The 14,787-nt window shown below is 41.9% G+C and overlaps 1 protein-coding gene and 1 long non-coding RNA gene across 4 annotated transcripts; one reads left to right on the top strand and one right to left on the bottom strand.

Annotated features, from left to right (window-relative positions):
- The first annotated feature begins 423 nt into the window (after positions 1 to 423).
- On the top strand, positions 424 to 14,313 carry trappc14 (trafficking protein particle complex subunit 14). 3 transcript variants are annotated; one of them, XM_044370833.1, is made up of 15 exons: positions 424 to 829; positions 2,341 to 2,476; positions 2,973 to 3,257; positions 5,123 to 5,457; positions 5,548 to 5,643; positions 6,339 to 6,468; positions 9,576 to 9,662; positions 9,950 to 10,070; positions 10,901 to 11,048; positions 11,207 to 11,289; positions 11,469 to 11,620; positions 12,602 to 12,738; positions 12,877 to 12,955; positions 13,930 to 14,044; positions 14,134 to 14,313. In XM_044370833.1, the coding sequence occupies exons 3-15, from the start codon at positions 3,065 to 3,067 to the stop codon at positions 14,288 to 14,290; spliced, it is 1,833 nt and encodes a 610-aa protein (XP_044226768.1). In that variant the 5' UTR covers positions 424 to 829; positions 2,341 to 2,476; positions 2,973 to 3,064; the 3' UTR covers positions 14,291 to 14,313. The 3 variants fall into 3 exon arrangements, with proteins under 3 accessions (XP_044226768.1, XP_044226767.1, XP_044226766.1); XM_044370832.1 differs by having other exon boundaries at positions 425 to 829; positions 2,341 to 2,480; positions 5,120 to 5,457; XM_044370831.1 differs by having other exon boundaries at positions 425 to 829; positions 5,120 to 5,457.
- LOC122995538 lies at positions 3,787 to 5,113 on the bottom strand. The gene is made up of 2 exons (XR_006406809.1): positions 4,618 to 5,113; positions 3,787 to 4,583 (listed from the first exon to the last, which is right to left on the bottom strand). It is a non-coding gene; the product is annotated as an uncharacterized LOC122995538 (long non-coding RNA).
- Positions 14,314 to 14,787: the final 474 nt, after the last annotated feature.

The raw sequence follows: 14,787 nt of genomic DNA on the forward strand, positions 1-14,787 counted from the left end.
TTGTAGAATGCATTTTATACATTCTATGTATTCTATGTCTTAACTTTGTTTTTATTTTATTATATTTTATTATATATTCTATTTTCACTTGATTTTATCTCAATTTTATCAAAATGTTTTATTTCCCCTCTTATGTACATTTACATGTTTTTATGTTCATTTTATGCCTTTTATGTCTTTCTCGATGTGAAGCACTCGGTGCATCGAACTTCTTTTGTTGTGAAGCACTTTGAGCTGCATTTTTTTGTATGAAAGATGCCATACAAATAAAGTTAATTTTATCATCATTATTATTATTATTACTGAGCTGCGGTGGAAGTATAGTAACAAAAAGAGAGACTGTAACGTTTAAGGATATCATCTACCTGCCTTGTTTGTGGTGTCTGGATTCGGAGCAGAGTGAGACATCTGTCCCTGTGTTTAGTATCTGTGCTCTGAAACGGAAACCGGAAGTGCGGTGTTTGTTGTTGTTGCTTGATGCGCTTCCATTTGTCGCTTTTACATGTTTAGTTTCACACTTTTTTAAAAATCTTTTTTGTCATCTCTTTCTGTTTCTAAGAAGCTCGTTGAACCCTCTGAGCTTCAGTTCGCGGCACTAACTAACTGTTATTCACAGGTTTTAACCGTCCCAGCGGTTTGTCGGCGTTTGACGCCGGAGCGGGAAGTTTGAAAGAGGCTAGCTGAGGTTAGCATGCTAACGACCAAAACAAGTTAAATTAAAACGGAATCATGTTTGACATAACATGTCATTGGAAAGTGATGTTGTCAGAGTCCTGGACTTTACCGCTGTGATCGAGGACTTTGCCACCAGGAAGAAGACGGTTTAAAGGTAGGAACGGACTTTAATACCTGCAGGTATTTATTGATGTGTGTGTGTGTGTGTGTGTGTGTGTGTGTGTGTGTGTGTGTGTGTGTGTGTGTTTGCAACAGTCATAAAATTAAACTGCAGTCATGAGTAATTGTTGATACTCTGCTTTCTCTCTAATACACAGAAACTCGTTATTAGTTGTTGTGTTTGTTTGTTTAAAACTACAGACGGGTGACAAATTAAAGGAAAACCTGGTCCAGGTCTGAATGCTGGACCCCTACAGTGAGGGGGGTCTGGTCCAGGTCTGAATGCTGGACCCCTACAGTGAGGGGGTCTGGGGGGCTCTGTTATGCAGGCATGGTTTGGGTCCACTTGTCCCCTTGGAGGGAAGGATCACTGCTAATCAATACAAAGTAGTTGTGAGTGATCAGCTTGAGGGCTGGGCGATATGACCACGATCTGTAAATTCAATGAATAAATATTTTATATAAAATGACCACATGGAAAGGCTTATTTCTTATTACATTTTGAATTATATACTCGACAAATAAAAGCTATTTACTCATATTTGATTATTTTCTCCTTTTATTTAGAACCTTTGTGCAAATTTTCAACTCACACTTTTCACTCGGTAAAAGAGGTTGGTGGTGTTTGAGTTTGACGAGGGGACCGGTAGTTTTCTGGTCTGTGTCAGACTTTTCATACCCGAACCACGTCCATACGACAGAAGTCTTAGGTACGAGCTCCTCGTTGGACTCCTCCATGTTTGTTTAGGTCGTCCTGCCTTCGTCCTTTGCCCTTTGCCGCAAAGAGTCGTCAAATTACAAAAGATTTTGCCGTGAAGAGTGTGATTTGCGACACCACGATATAAACGATATAACATAAAATGAACCGATAAACGTTTTTCTATCGTCAAACGATACATATCGTCATATCGCACAGACTCTTCCAGGATGACAATGAATGAGTTTGATGAGTATTAAATGATGTGAATCATATGTGATGACCTTCAGCTGACGTGTTAGACAGCGCTCTTCATCATCATCATCATCATCATCATCACAACACCACATGAGGGAAGATCTTTATGAACAATGATGTTCATCCCTCCAGAAGATCAATAACAAAGAGCTCTGAAGCTGTTCTGGCAGCACGTGGAGGTCCAACACCACACTAACACACTTAATGTTGGTTTTTTCCTTTAACTTGTCACCTGTCTGTATGTTTGTGGTTTTAGCAATAATAAATATTTTGAAGGGTTGGTGGTTTTTAAGTTAAAGCACATTTATGTTACCTGTAAAATGCTGTGTACAGTACATGAAATTGCCTTTTTAATTAGTTTGTATACTTTGAAACAGAACTTTAACGGGATTATCTTTTATTTTAAAAGCTTACATTTTATATTAGTAGTGTAATATGAGAATAAACTTAATGTTAAAATTATACAGATGAAACTATATAGATGAAAACACACTCAGCTGTGTAACAGACGGTATCATAAAAACATCCTGTATGGTTTATATTTGAACCAGCTCATAAACCAGTGGGAGCTGACCTGAGAGCCTGTCTGTAGCGCCACCTGCCTCCGGCCGCCTGTCACTGCTACAGCTGCTGGTGCCACGATGTCCCTGATAAGATGATTCTCAAACAAATCAGATACACGTTCCTGTGGGTAATGTCGCACAATTAACTGTTCATCTGACCCATATAATGTTAACTGATCACTTGTAACTGTAACGATGCCGGCTTCATCTATGTGTTATCAAGTTATAGATTTGTGTCATTCAGGCAGGTTTTAGTGTTGTAAATGTTCTTTAAGCCTTTATTTCATTTATGTTACAGGAGTTTGTAACCGTATTAGACCAAATAATGACACCAGTGAAGAGAATAACACAACAGTAAGATAACAAATAACACTAAAACTGGGTCAAAACAACATGAAGCCAGTCTTGCTGGTGATATATGGACCCAAACTGGGTCCCAGTGTAACTCAGTGATGTTCCTGTTGTTGGAGGTGTGATGCTGATTGTTAAAACACAGATGGAAGCAGCGGATGTAGGTCTACCTGTGTGTACTACCGTCGCATGGCCACTGAGAGGCGCACTGGTGTTATTTCTCCACGTCTGTGTAACTCAGACAATGCCCCTTGCTTTTACTTCGACAGTGAGAACAGGAAGTGTGTGTTGATGGTTGGTGCCTGTGTGTGTGTGGACGCTGCTCCTGCTCCTGCTCGCGCAGCCTCCTCCGGTCGTCGTCATGGTGCAGATGATGGAGTCGCAGTGCGAGTATTTCATGTATTTCCCGGCGGTGCCCATCACGGATCTGTCGGACCCGGCCCGCTACCGCACTCTGCCCCGCCGGAGCCACCTCTACCTGGGGGAGACCGTCCGCTTCCTCCTGGTGCTGCGCTGCAAGGACGCGGGGGCGACGCCGACCGAGCACGGCCCCGGTAAGCGAGGGGGAGCCGGGAGGATGCCCCCCATCCGACCGGCGACGGATGGAAGGGAGGAGGGCAGAAACATCCATTATTCATATAGATTGTTTTTATTGTATTATTTTTTATACACGCGGACATTTTTAACATGGAGGGGCATCATAATCAGTGGAGGGTGGGTCATGTACAGCTCCTTCCTTATACTGCATGTTTGTGTTCAGGCTGCCAGACTGGAGACAGAATTCATGTACAACTGTAGCATCAGAGGGCAGAAACACAAAACCCAATATTTACCTTGACACTATGAATAAACCTCTAATACACCAGATGATTTATGAAGTTCCACACTAATTTATATTTATCTTAAAAACAAAGATAATCAGGAATATACTTCAAATTATTATTATACAATCAGACAAATAATCACATCCTGAGCAGCAGGCTGAAATCCTTAAATAATACATTTATTATAATAATAAAAAATGCAGGTGTTACCAGATAAGACTGACTCCATCCTGCAGCCGTAAGTTATATTTTCTTGCAGTTTGATGTATTTGTGCAGAAGGATTCAGGTTGAAGCAAGAGACAGAACAGATGTTTTATTTCAGTGTGAGACCTGGAAACAAGTATTAACAGTGTTTTAGAGAATTTATTTACTGAGGTGTCAGTGACTCGAAAATCAACATTCAATCTGGAGAGAATACTGGACCAAACCAGGGTTAAAACACCAGAGAATACTGGACCAAACCAGGGTTAAAACACCAGAGAATACTGGACCAAACCAGGGTTAATACACCAGAGAATACTGGACCAAACCAGGGTTAATACACCAGAGAATACTGGACCAAACCAGGGTTAAAACACCAGAGAATACTGGACCAAACCAGGGTTAATACACCAGAGAATACTGGACCAAACCAGGGTTAAAACACCAGAGAATACTGGACCAAACCAGGGTTAATACACCAGAGAATACTGGACCAAACCAGGGTTAAAACACCAGAGAATACTGGACCAAACCAGGGTTAATACACCAGAGAATACTGGACCAAAACAGGCCTAAAACACCAGAGAATACTGGACCAAAACAGGCCTAAAACACCAGAGAATACTGGACCAAACAGGGTTAAAACACCAGAGAATACTGGACCAAACTGGGTCTAAAACACCTGGCACTTATTAGACCAAAACAGAGCCAAAACTTCAGGGACTATTAAACCAAACCAGGATTAAAATATCAGAAAATATTGGACCAAACCAGGTCAAAAAATACCAGAGAATTTTAGACCAAACCAGGGCTAAAACACCTGAGAATACTGGACCAAACCAGGGCTAAAACACCTGAGAATACTGGACCAAACCAGGGTTAACACACCAGAGAATATTGGACCAAACCAGAGCTAAAACACCAGAGAATACTGGACCAAACCAGGGTCAAAACTCCAGAGAATACTGGACCAAAACAAGGTTAATACACCAGGAAAAACTGAACCAAACTGGGTCTAAAACACCAGAGAAAACAGGACCAAACCAGGTCAAAAAACACCAGGGACTATTAGACCAAACCAGGGTTAAAACACCAGGGAAAACTGGACCAAACTGGGTCTAAAACACCAGAGAACACTGGACCAAACCAGGGTTAAAACACCAGAGAATACTGGACCAAACCAGGCCTAAAACACCAGAGAATACTGGACCAAAACAGGCCTAAAACACCAGAGAATACTGGACCAAACCAGGGTTAAAACACCTGGCACTATTAGACCAAAACAGAGCCAAAACTCCAGGGACTATTAAACCAAACCAGGATTAAAACACCAGAGAAATAATTCAAGCTTTAGGATTTTGGAACACGTTTATCATCACGTCCCTTCCAGCAGGGGGCAGTGACGGCATCGCAGCAGGCTTTGGGACGGAGTCGGCCAGTAGCCGGGCGTGGAGGGAGTTGGCCGGCTCTCTGTGCGCCGTGGCCAGCGTGAGTCCAGGCGAGAGCAGCCGTCACCGAGGCAACCAGCATCACCATGACTACCAGAGCAGCGGGGACGAAGCCAACGAGGAAGGCGAGGAGGACTACATCGCGGCAGCGGAGGCGGCCATCGCGGCACTCGGCAGCAGGGTGGACTCCCGGTGTCGGAGCTTCAGGGACTGCAAGCCGCTGCTCATACACAACTCATCTGGGACGGCGGCAAGGGAGTTCCGCAGGGCACCTGTTCAGGTACATCAGCGTTTTTTTGAATAAAAAAGATGGTTGTTTATATTTTTAATGGTTAAATTTCTCCATATCTGCTGTCTTTCTCCATGTCAGTCTCCTCTGGACGAGCCGGTGGTGTTGACGGATGAAGTGATCTTCCCTCTCACGGTGTCTCTGGACAAACTTCCCGTCAGCACCCTAAAAGTCAAGGTCAGGAGGAACATCTGACTGTCTGTCTGTCTTCTTTTGGATCTATAACTTTAGGCCGGTTTCACATCGAGGTCGAAGGCGACTCTCCCTTAGAGATTTGGTTTGTTTGATGAAAGCTGTTTAAAGACTCCAGAAAACGGATCTTGAGACGACCATAAAAGGGTTGATCATCATCATCATCATGTACAATATGAATCATGGCGGCCAGAAAGGTTGTCTACAGAAACCTAAATGTCAAATCAATCAGCATCTCGCTGGTATTTAACTGACAAGCGAGAGGATTGTTTGCAATTGAAGCACAGCGCAAAACAGCGTCGTTATTATGACATCTCACACACCCAGACATGACGGGGTCTTCGCTGTTTTTGTGCATTGTATCACAACCGAAGTATCAGTATTAACATCATAAGAAAAAGAGTCTATTTTTCTCTTATTATGGTTGCAGAAATAACTCAAAATCGGACTTCAGTACAGTACTTGAGTAAATGTACGTAGTAACTTTCCACCATTGGATGTAGGTGATTAAATAATTGATCAGAGGGTTGATTCCCTTTTTCCAAACAATTGAAGATTGATTCCCTGCAGAGTTCACCTGTAAACACTAATCATCTTATCTTGTGTGTGTGTGTGTGTGTGTGTGTGTGTGTGTGTGTGTGTGTGTGTGTGTGTGTGTGTGTGTGTGTGTGTTTGTTCAGGTGATGGTCACGGTGTGGAAGAGGGAGGCGGAGAAAGTGGAGGTGCAGGAGCTCGGCTACCTGAGCGTCCTGCAGCAACGAGAGCCGACACACACTTTCAGACACGACCTGAATACCTTCAAGGCTCAAGGTACCACAAACACACACACACACACACACACACACACACACACACACACACACACACACGCTATTAGATAACAGGTGTTACTGGTAGCTCCAGATGTAGACACATGGCACTTGGAGGCACTGAAATTAAAACTATGTCAATACAAGAGAGTTTGTTCCTCAAACTGAACACACACAGAAAGGAGTAATAACAATCAGCAGAGTAGCAATTAAACCTCATTAATATTCAACTTTAACTTTATTATTATCCTCAAGGAAAACTGGTCTGACGTCAGTGAGAAGCAACAGTCAGTAGTTCAAGACTTATAAATGAATTAAGTGTATTTGATGATGAATAAAAATATAATATTTAAAATAAAATCTAATAAACATCCAGAAACAGAAACACCATCCTGTGCATGAGAAGGTGGAAGATGCCAGATACACAGAGCTGAATAAAGTGTAAGTTTCTGTATTATTATATGAAGAGATTCAGTCTTTCATTGGCCACAGAAGTAAAATAGAGTCTGAAGTGTTGAGCGTCCTGCAGCAGCAGCTTGAAGTTGATGATCAGGACGGTTTTTATTTTTATCAGACTGAAGCAACCAAAGCAAACAGCAGGTTCAATAAAACACTGTTCATTACACACCTTAAAAGATTAAACGCTGCTGAACTTTGCTTTGTACAAACGGCATCGATACTTGTTATCAATGTTAAAGTATTTCTACACAGGAAAACAATCAATGAGCTTCATGCAAGAACACTTTTATCCTAAAACTGACTTTTGTTCAAACAAACTCTGAACTCACAAAGCTGAAAGTTCCTCAGATTTCATCATCGACGCCAACAAGGCGACCGGTAGGACTGCAGCTGTTGATTATTTTCATTATTGATGAATCCGCTGATTATTTTCATCAGTAATAATAGTTTCTGATTAACTGTTTGATGATTTAATAATCGTTGCAGTTCTACAAAAATGTTCCCGAAGAGTAAAAGAAGAATCAGAGGTTTCTGCTGTCGTCGTATTAGAGGAGCTGAAACTATCAGACAACATGAATCCATCAGAGCAGCTGCTGCACTGTGACAGAAATTTAAAAAAAAAAAAAAAAAAAAAGTCTTTGTAAAGCAAAACTCTCCGTGACTGATATGAGAGGCGTCATGTGACCGTCACAGAGATATTAGAGGAGAGAATATGATGTTACACTGGAGCTGCAGCTGTTTACTGCTGCTGACATCAGCACATCAGGAAACTGGCAGCCAGGACGGTGATGATGATGATGATGATGATGATGATGATGAATGCAATATTTTATTTGAGTTGATTCAGTATCATTCAGATTAAGACATCATGACTCTTGTAAAGAAAATCAGTTCATGACTTGTACGACTCGTCTAGTAAATGGATGTAGTTACCGTGACGTCACTCGTTGGTTTCTGAAGAGCGGTTTTGAAGCTCAAAGTGAGCCGCTCCGGCCGTCGCCATCTTGGCAGTACGTGACTCTGCCTAACTCCCAGCCAATCAAAAATGGGCAAAGAGGCGGGGCCGAATGGCTGAAACAAGCCACCTAGTGGCTGGCGGACCTGTCACTCAAAGCAGCCATGTCCTTCATTATGCAGAACTTTACGGCTTAATAAAATTTAAACAGGTGAGTTATAAAAAAATTCACCCCCTGTACAGTTGTCATGAAAGGAGAAATTAGCTACAGAGACCAAAACCGTTGTTTGTACCAGACTGTAAACATGTTTATTTCTGCTGTAAAGTTGGACATTTTAACATGGGGGTCTATGGGGATTGACTCGCTTTTGGAGCCTCAAGTGGCCGTTCAAGGAACTGCAGCTTTTGGCTTCATTTTTCAGTCCCGGAGGTTGCTGCTTGGTTCAGATCTAAAAGAAAATTCAACAAAAGAACCACAAATTTTCTTAAATCAGGTGTACGTGCCTCTTAAGACTGAACCTGTTTGTACGACTGGTTCTTGCATGAGGCCCGATGTCTGCATCCTGCATGGTTGTTATTTATATGTAAATAATCTATAAATAATAATGAGTGTGTTCTTCTAAAATCACTGATTGTGTTCTGACACAATCAGTGATTGTCTGTTGGCCAAGGGGGAACTCACAGGCGAGGCCAGCAGGAGAAACACGACTGCACATATTCAGTGGGACGGATACCCCTGCAAGTAAACCCGGAAGCTAGAAACATTTTTGGTGAATACACCAGGCAAGCAGCTCTTATTGGACTGAATAGACGCCATTTTTGGTCCGGTATCCAGCTCTTATAATACATCCACGGTCCCTGTGCAGGGTTAGCGGTCAGGATGTTATCAAACCTGCCAGCCTCACTGTGATGACAATGAGAATCTGTCACAGTCACTGTGTCCATCGTTGTTTGCCTTTATATATTTATGGCATGTAACATACCATTGAATATATTTTGTGTATGGATTAAACCAATGAGATTCATCGTGTTAAGTGTGCTTTAGAGGTGCTGGTAGCTATATTTTGTCACTACAGACAGAACCAGACTAGCAGTTTTCCCCTGTTTTTAGCCCTATGCTAAGCTAGGCTAATTACACCCCAATACAGACATCAGATATCAATCTCACTCTAAAAAAAAAAAAAATCTTTAGAGTTTGATATAAATTGTGCCCTGAAAACAGAGATAGGTCTAGGACATATTTAACTTAGCTTAGCATAATTTAGCATAAGGATTGGAAGCACTGGGAAACGTCTAGCCTTGAAAAACAATGCAAAGTAAATTTTTCCTTATTTGTACTTAAAAGGCCAAATTGAACAAAGTGGTACACTATGTGAAATGCCATATGGAGATGATAAAAGAGACAGTTGTTAGCAATGGTTACTTTAAGGATAATAATATATACACTGTAGCATCTTTTTAAAAAATACAAGAATGTCTGAATTCTTGAGATTATTATGGATTAAAGGTTGGTAGCCTGTCATAGTAGTCTTTTTTCTACATGTCCCACAGGATTCAGTTTGAACCACAAACAACAAAGAACAGGGAAAAACAACAAATATCTCTTAAGTATTCTTCAATTATAAGATGATAAAACTGTAAAACAGGACATGAGTGCAGACTGACATCATCGTACTGAATGTGTTCGTCCACAGTGAGCACCACTCTGACCGTCCTGCCACCTCCCACCGTCCGCTGTAAGCAGATGACGGTCTCCGGGAGACACCTCGCTGTCCTCAAAGGTAGGAGATCTAAAGAAACCTGCCCTGTGCTTCTTGTCTTTTTTCAGGTGACTGTTCAGACCTTCGTTCATAAGCTACATGTGGATTATAATGTTTTTAATCAGTTGCATCTATTGAACAGCAGCAGAGGGTGCTGTCTTACTAGTCATCTGAGTTTAATTTCACTGCACGTTAAGACTAAAATATAGCTTTAATACAGAATAATTAACAGTTGTGTCTCAAACTGTAGCATTCAGTGACTCAACATCAACTAGGTCCTAAACCATGAATCTGTTTCCTCCTCTCAGTGCTGAATGAGTCGTCTCAGGAGGAAGTGAGTATTCGGGACGTTCGCGTTTTACCAAACCTCAACGCCTCCTACCTTCCCATGATGCCAGACGGCTCCGTGCTGCTGGTGGACAACGTGTGGTACGTACAGAAACGTGTGTTCATGTGAAGTAGAGTTCTGTCACATCTGACTTGTCAAGTCGTATTATGTTATATGTGATATGAAACACATCAGATTATCATGTTGTTACTGTAGGTTGGTGTCATGTCGTGTCTTTTGATTGTGTTTACATTATACTGAAGTTATGTCCCACTACAGGAAGTTACATCACATTACACGTTGTTGTTTTGATGTGCTGTGAATCCGCCATGTTGTTACATCAAGTCATGATACGATGTCTGTTACATTGTGTTATCATGACGTCATGATGTGCAACATTACGTCATGTTACATTGTTACATGTTTATGTTGAGTTTTCTTCTGTTACACTGTGTTTTGTTGCAGTCACTTCATCATGTTAACGATGGGTTACGTTATGTTACGTTACGTTACGTTGTTTTGCGTTACATTGTGTTACGTTGTTTTGCGTTACATTGTGTTACGTTGTTTTGCGTTACATTGTGTTACGTTGTTTTGCGTTACATTGTGTTACGTTGTGTTGCGTTGCGTTATGTTACGTTACGTTACGTTGTGTTACGTTGTGTTACGTTACGTTGTGTTGCTTTACGTTATGTTACATTATGTTACGTTGTGTTACGTTATGTTGTGTTATGTTGTGTTAGAGTATACCGCGTTACACTAAGATTTACTTGCCTTCTGTTACATTCTGTTATGTAACAGTGTGCAGTGTTACATTATATTATGTTGTGAATCAATATTTCTGCATTTGTGGTTTTTGCTATTTGAAGTCTTTAAAACTGAGTCTTCACATGATGGAGAACTCACTGGTCACACTGCGTCTCCTCTCCAGCCACCAGTCAGGTGAGGTCGGCATGGCGTCTTTCTGCAGAGTGGACAGTCTGGCCTGCCGCCTTCCCAGCATGCTCAGCGCTTTGGAGGAGCACGACTTTCTGTTCCAGCTGCACCTTAACGACATGCCGCAGGACGACTCCAACGAGGTCTGTACATGTTTCTTACAGGATGTGACCTTTTTTATGGTTATCAGCTTAATGTAACCTTCAAGTTAATGTTTTGGATAATGAAGCAGTTGTTGATATTAACATTTCCATAGTTTTGGGTACGTTGGTTGTCAGTTTGTGTGTTGCTTTATTTCCAGGGGTTAGAGGTTCCCCTGGTCGCTGTGCTGCAGTGGTCAACTCCCAAGATGCCTTTCACCAACTGTATCTACACTCACTATAGGTAAGAAAACCCCAGAAACCCCAAACATGCAAAAAATGTCACGGATAGTACCAGTTAATCCTGTTGTTTGCCATCAATATTTGAAGGGACAGTTCACTGTTCCTTGATATTCACCAGGACACTCATCCTGACCGTCTGTTTACAGTCGAGCTGCTGTCCGTCCTCTCTCTCTCTCTCAGGTTGCCCAGTATCCGTCTGGACCGGCCGCGGTTCGTGATGACGGCCAGCTGCCCGAGCACCGTCAGGGTGAAGGAACACTTCAAGGTGAAATACGTTCTGCTCAACAACCTGCAGGACTTCCTGGCTGTACGGCTCGTCTGGACTCCAGAGGGTCAGTGTGTGTTTCTGTCAAGTCAACCCAACATTCCTCCATGAGCAGCAGTGAGGAAAAACTCCCCTTTAACGGGAAGAAACCTCAAGCAGAACCGGACTCTAGGTGGACGCCATCTGCCTTGACCGGTTGGGTTGAGATAGAAAGAAGGAGGGAGACAGTTTTAGACATTGAGAGTCCTGGTCCTCACATCCTCAAAAGGCTTGTAGAGAGTTTAGAGCTGGTTTTACAGTTAAAGGTAGAAAGAAGTCCAGTACTTGTGGTTATTAACTTTGTTTCCAGAATTTAAAGGACGAGTTCACAGTTTATCAAGTGTGTCTTAAACCAACAGTCAGGAGTCCAAATGAACATTAAACCTCTTTTTCTTGCTGTAATCATTCCTCCTGTTCATACTGACCATTAGAAGATCCCTTCATAATGACCTTACAATGGAAGTGATGGAGGACAAAATCCACAGTCCTTCAGCGTCCAAATGAGTCAAATCAAGTAGATATCTTTCAACGTTACAGTCTTTTTAGTGCCAAAGTTCCTCTTTTTGTTACTATACTTCCACCTGCAGCTCAACAGGGAAACACTGTCCGAGGAAACACAAAGAGGGAATTTGATGCTAAAAAGACTGTAAATGTGTCAGATATCCACTTGATATGACTAACTCAGACTGCTGAAGCTGAATATAAGCTTCACACAGACTTTTAAATGACTGTGTGGACACACTGTGGATTTTATCCTCCATCACTTCCATTGAAAGCACATTTGAAGGATCTTTTAATATCCAGTATGAACAGGAGGAATGATTACAGACACCTGACTGCTGGTTTAACACACTGGAAACACTGGGAACCTGTCCTTAAATGTTCCTAAACGTTGTGTTGGTTGATTTAATGTAGCTGATTAACAGTAACAGCTAATAACTGCATGTGAAATACTACAACTGGTTCTCAAACACAGCAGACAAATCTAAGTATGTGTATGTGTGTTCAGGTCGTGGTCAGGGCGAGGACACAGCGCTGGCAGCTGTGGTCTGTCACACTCCTCTCAGTAACCTCGGTCACTGTCGGAAAGGAAGCACTCTGTCCTTCAGCGTGGCCTTCCAGATCCTCAAACCAGGACTGTACGAGGTACTGAACCATCATTCAGACAATTTGTGCTGCTTTACCAGCCAGTTCTGGGAAATATGTTGTTGTTTTATGTGCATATATTAAGCAGAAGTGTCAGAAATAGTGACATTTTTTTTTGTTTGCGTCGTCTCTCTCCAGCTGAGTCAGCACATGAAGTTGAAGCTGCAGTTCACAGCTTCAGTCTCTAACCCTCCGCCTGACGCCCGGCCGCTGTCACGTAAGAGGAAACATCATTTTGCTTCTGTTTTTTTTATTTTTCAAATTTAGAATAAATACTGTAGAGTAGAAAATGAGTAACGCTGTTTTTATTACTCTTGTACATTGTTTTAAAGCTATAATATGTAATTATTCCACATTAAAATGTGTAAAAACAACTAGACCTATGTTATATATGTTGTTGAGTTGTGTACTTACATTATCCCAAATGTTTCCAACAATTCTCAAACTCAGAGAAATCTGTAATTTAATCAAAGTAACGGACCGTTTCATTTGGTCGCCTGTCGATGACGTCATACCTCCTCTACCAAAGAGTAAACACGCACCAGATGCATACGGCGGCGCTGTGTTTGTCCGCTACAATGGCGTCTACCAAAGAGTAACTTACACACATACAAGATAATACATCGGCGTTGTGGTTGTTCCACACAAACTGTTATAAATGGACTTTTATTCAGTTTTAAGACACATTTTCATGATAAATTTAGGTGGTTTTTAACTTTATCTTTTAGCCGGAAGAAGGATTTTAGTCGTTGGACGTCTGGATCTTAAGTTATCAGAGAAATAAACTGGACAAACGTTAGCAGCAGCTCGGCTAACAGGCCCTCCAGGAAGTACGGTGGTCGCCGAACATCGTCGGAGAAATATTGATTTTTTTAGGTGAAACAGCTTTAATTAGTATTTTAACGATTTTAATCTGCGTGTACGTTTGTTTCTGGAGAGGAGGAGACCTCTGCGGATAATTCGGCTAATAACTCTGCTTGTATGTGTCCAAACTTTATTTAAACTCACAGAACTTTATTTTCATTTCCAGTTGAGTTTCCAAAGATATCAAACAGTCATAAATGCGTCTAAAATTACAAAATGTTTCAGTCATAATAAACATGGAGGTTTAGGATTGAATGTTTCACTCAGTTTGATGATCATGTAGCTTCAATAAAGAGCTTGAGCGAATGTTCTTCTGTCACCACTCAGGTAAAAACAGCCCGTCCAGCCCGGCGGTTCGAGACCTGCTGGACCGACACCAGGCCAGTCTGGGTCGATCTCAGTCCTTCTCCCACCAGCAGCCGTCTCGCTCCCACATCATGAGGTACGACACGAACAAACAGCGTCAGGCGTCACTTCGGTGTCGGCTGTCGGTTATAAAGTTTCATGTGATTGTTTTTTTGTGTTTGACAGGACGGGCAGTGCCATGGAGCGGCGCGCCATCACTCCCCCCGTCGGCTCTCCGGTCGGTCGGCCGCTCTACCTGCCGCCGCAGGACAAAACGCTGCTGTCGCTCGACAAGATCGCCAAGAGAGAGTGTAAAGTCCTGGTGGTGGATCCTGTCTGCTAGGGAGCGAGGGAGAGATGAAAGAACTGTGAGAGAAGAAAAACACTTCTTTTAAAATCTGGAAATGAATGTGAACTTTAATAACACGTGAAACACTCCAGGATGAGCCTCATAAGAAGATTACAGAGAGAGAGAGAGAGAGAGAGAGAGAGAGAGAGAGAGAGAGAGGATTTACAGAGTAGATTACACACTGGAGAGGAAGATGATCCCTTCCTCAACTTCTCTTCATCTTTTAAATTTCCCTGAAACTGAATCTGAAGCTTCAGTGAAACGAAAGACGAGAAGCTTTCATCTTGTGGATTAACTGACTGGATGAACAAACAGACACTGTACCGAGTGTGCACGCTTGTGTAATGTAATGTATTATCATGTCTCTGTATTATTTAAAAGTACACTCGGAGGTGGGTGATTTTTACTGGAAACGTTTGTTTTAAACAAAGAGAACATTCATGAAAATGGCGGAAATAATCACACATCAAGAGGAAGTTTGTCTTTGTTGA

This window comes from Thunnus albacares, chromosome 13 (genome assembly GCF_914725855.1).
Source record: "Thunnus albacares chromosome 13, fThuAlb1.1, whole genome shotgun sequence".
In the NCBI taxonomy this organism is placed as follows: Eukaryota; Metazoa; Chordata; class Actinopteri; order Scombriformes; family Scombridae; genus Thunnus; species Thunnus albacares.

Excerpts from the sequence above, each read along its gene's own strand:
- trappc14 (XM_044370832.1), top strand. The coding sequence starts at position 3,065 with ATGGTGCAGATGATGGAGTCGCAGTGCGAGTATTTCATGTATTTCCCG. Across the intron at positions 10,071-10,900 it reads CTGCTGGTGGACAACGTGTG|CCACCAGTCAGGTGAGGTCG; the intron begins GTACGTACAGAA and ends TCTCCTCTCCAG. Across the intron at positions 11,621-12,601 it reads GCTCGTCTGGACTCCAGAGG|GTCGTGGTCAGGGCGAGGAC; the intron begins GTCAGTGTGTGT and ends ATGTGTGTTCAG.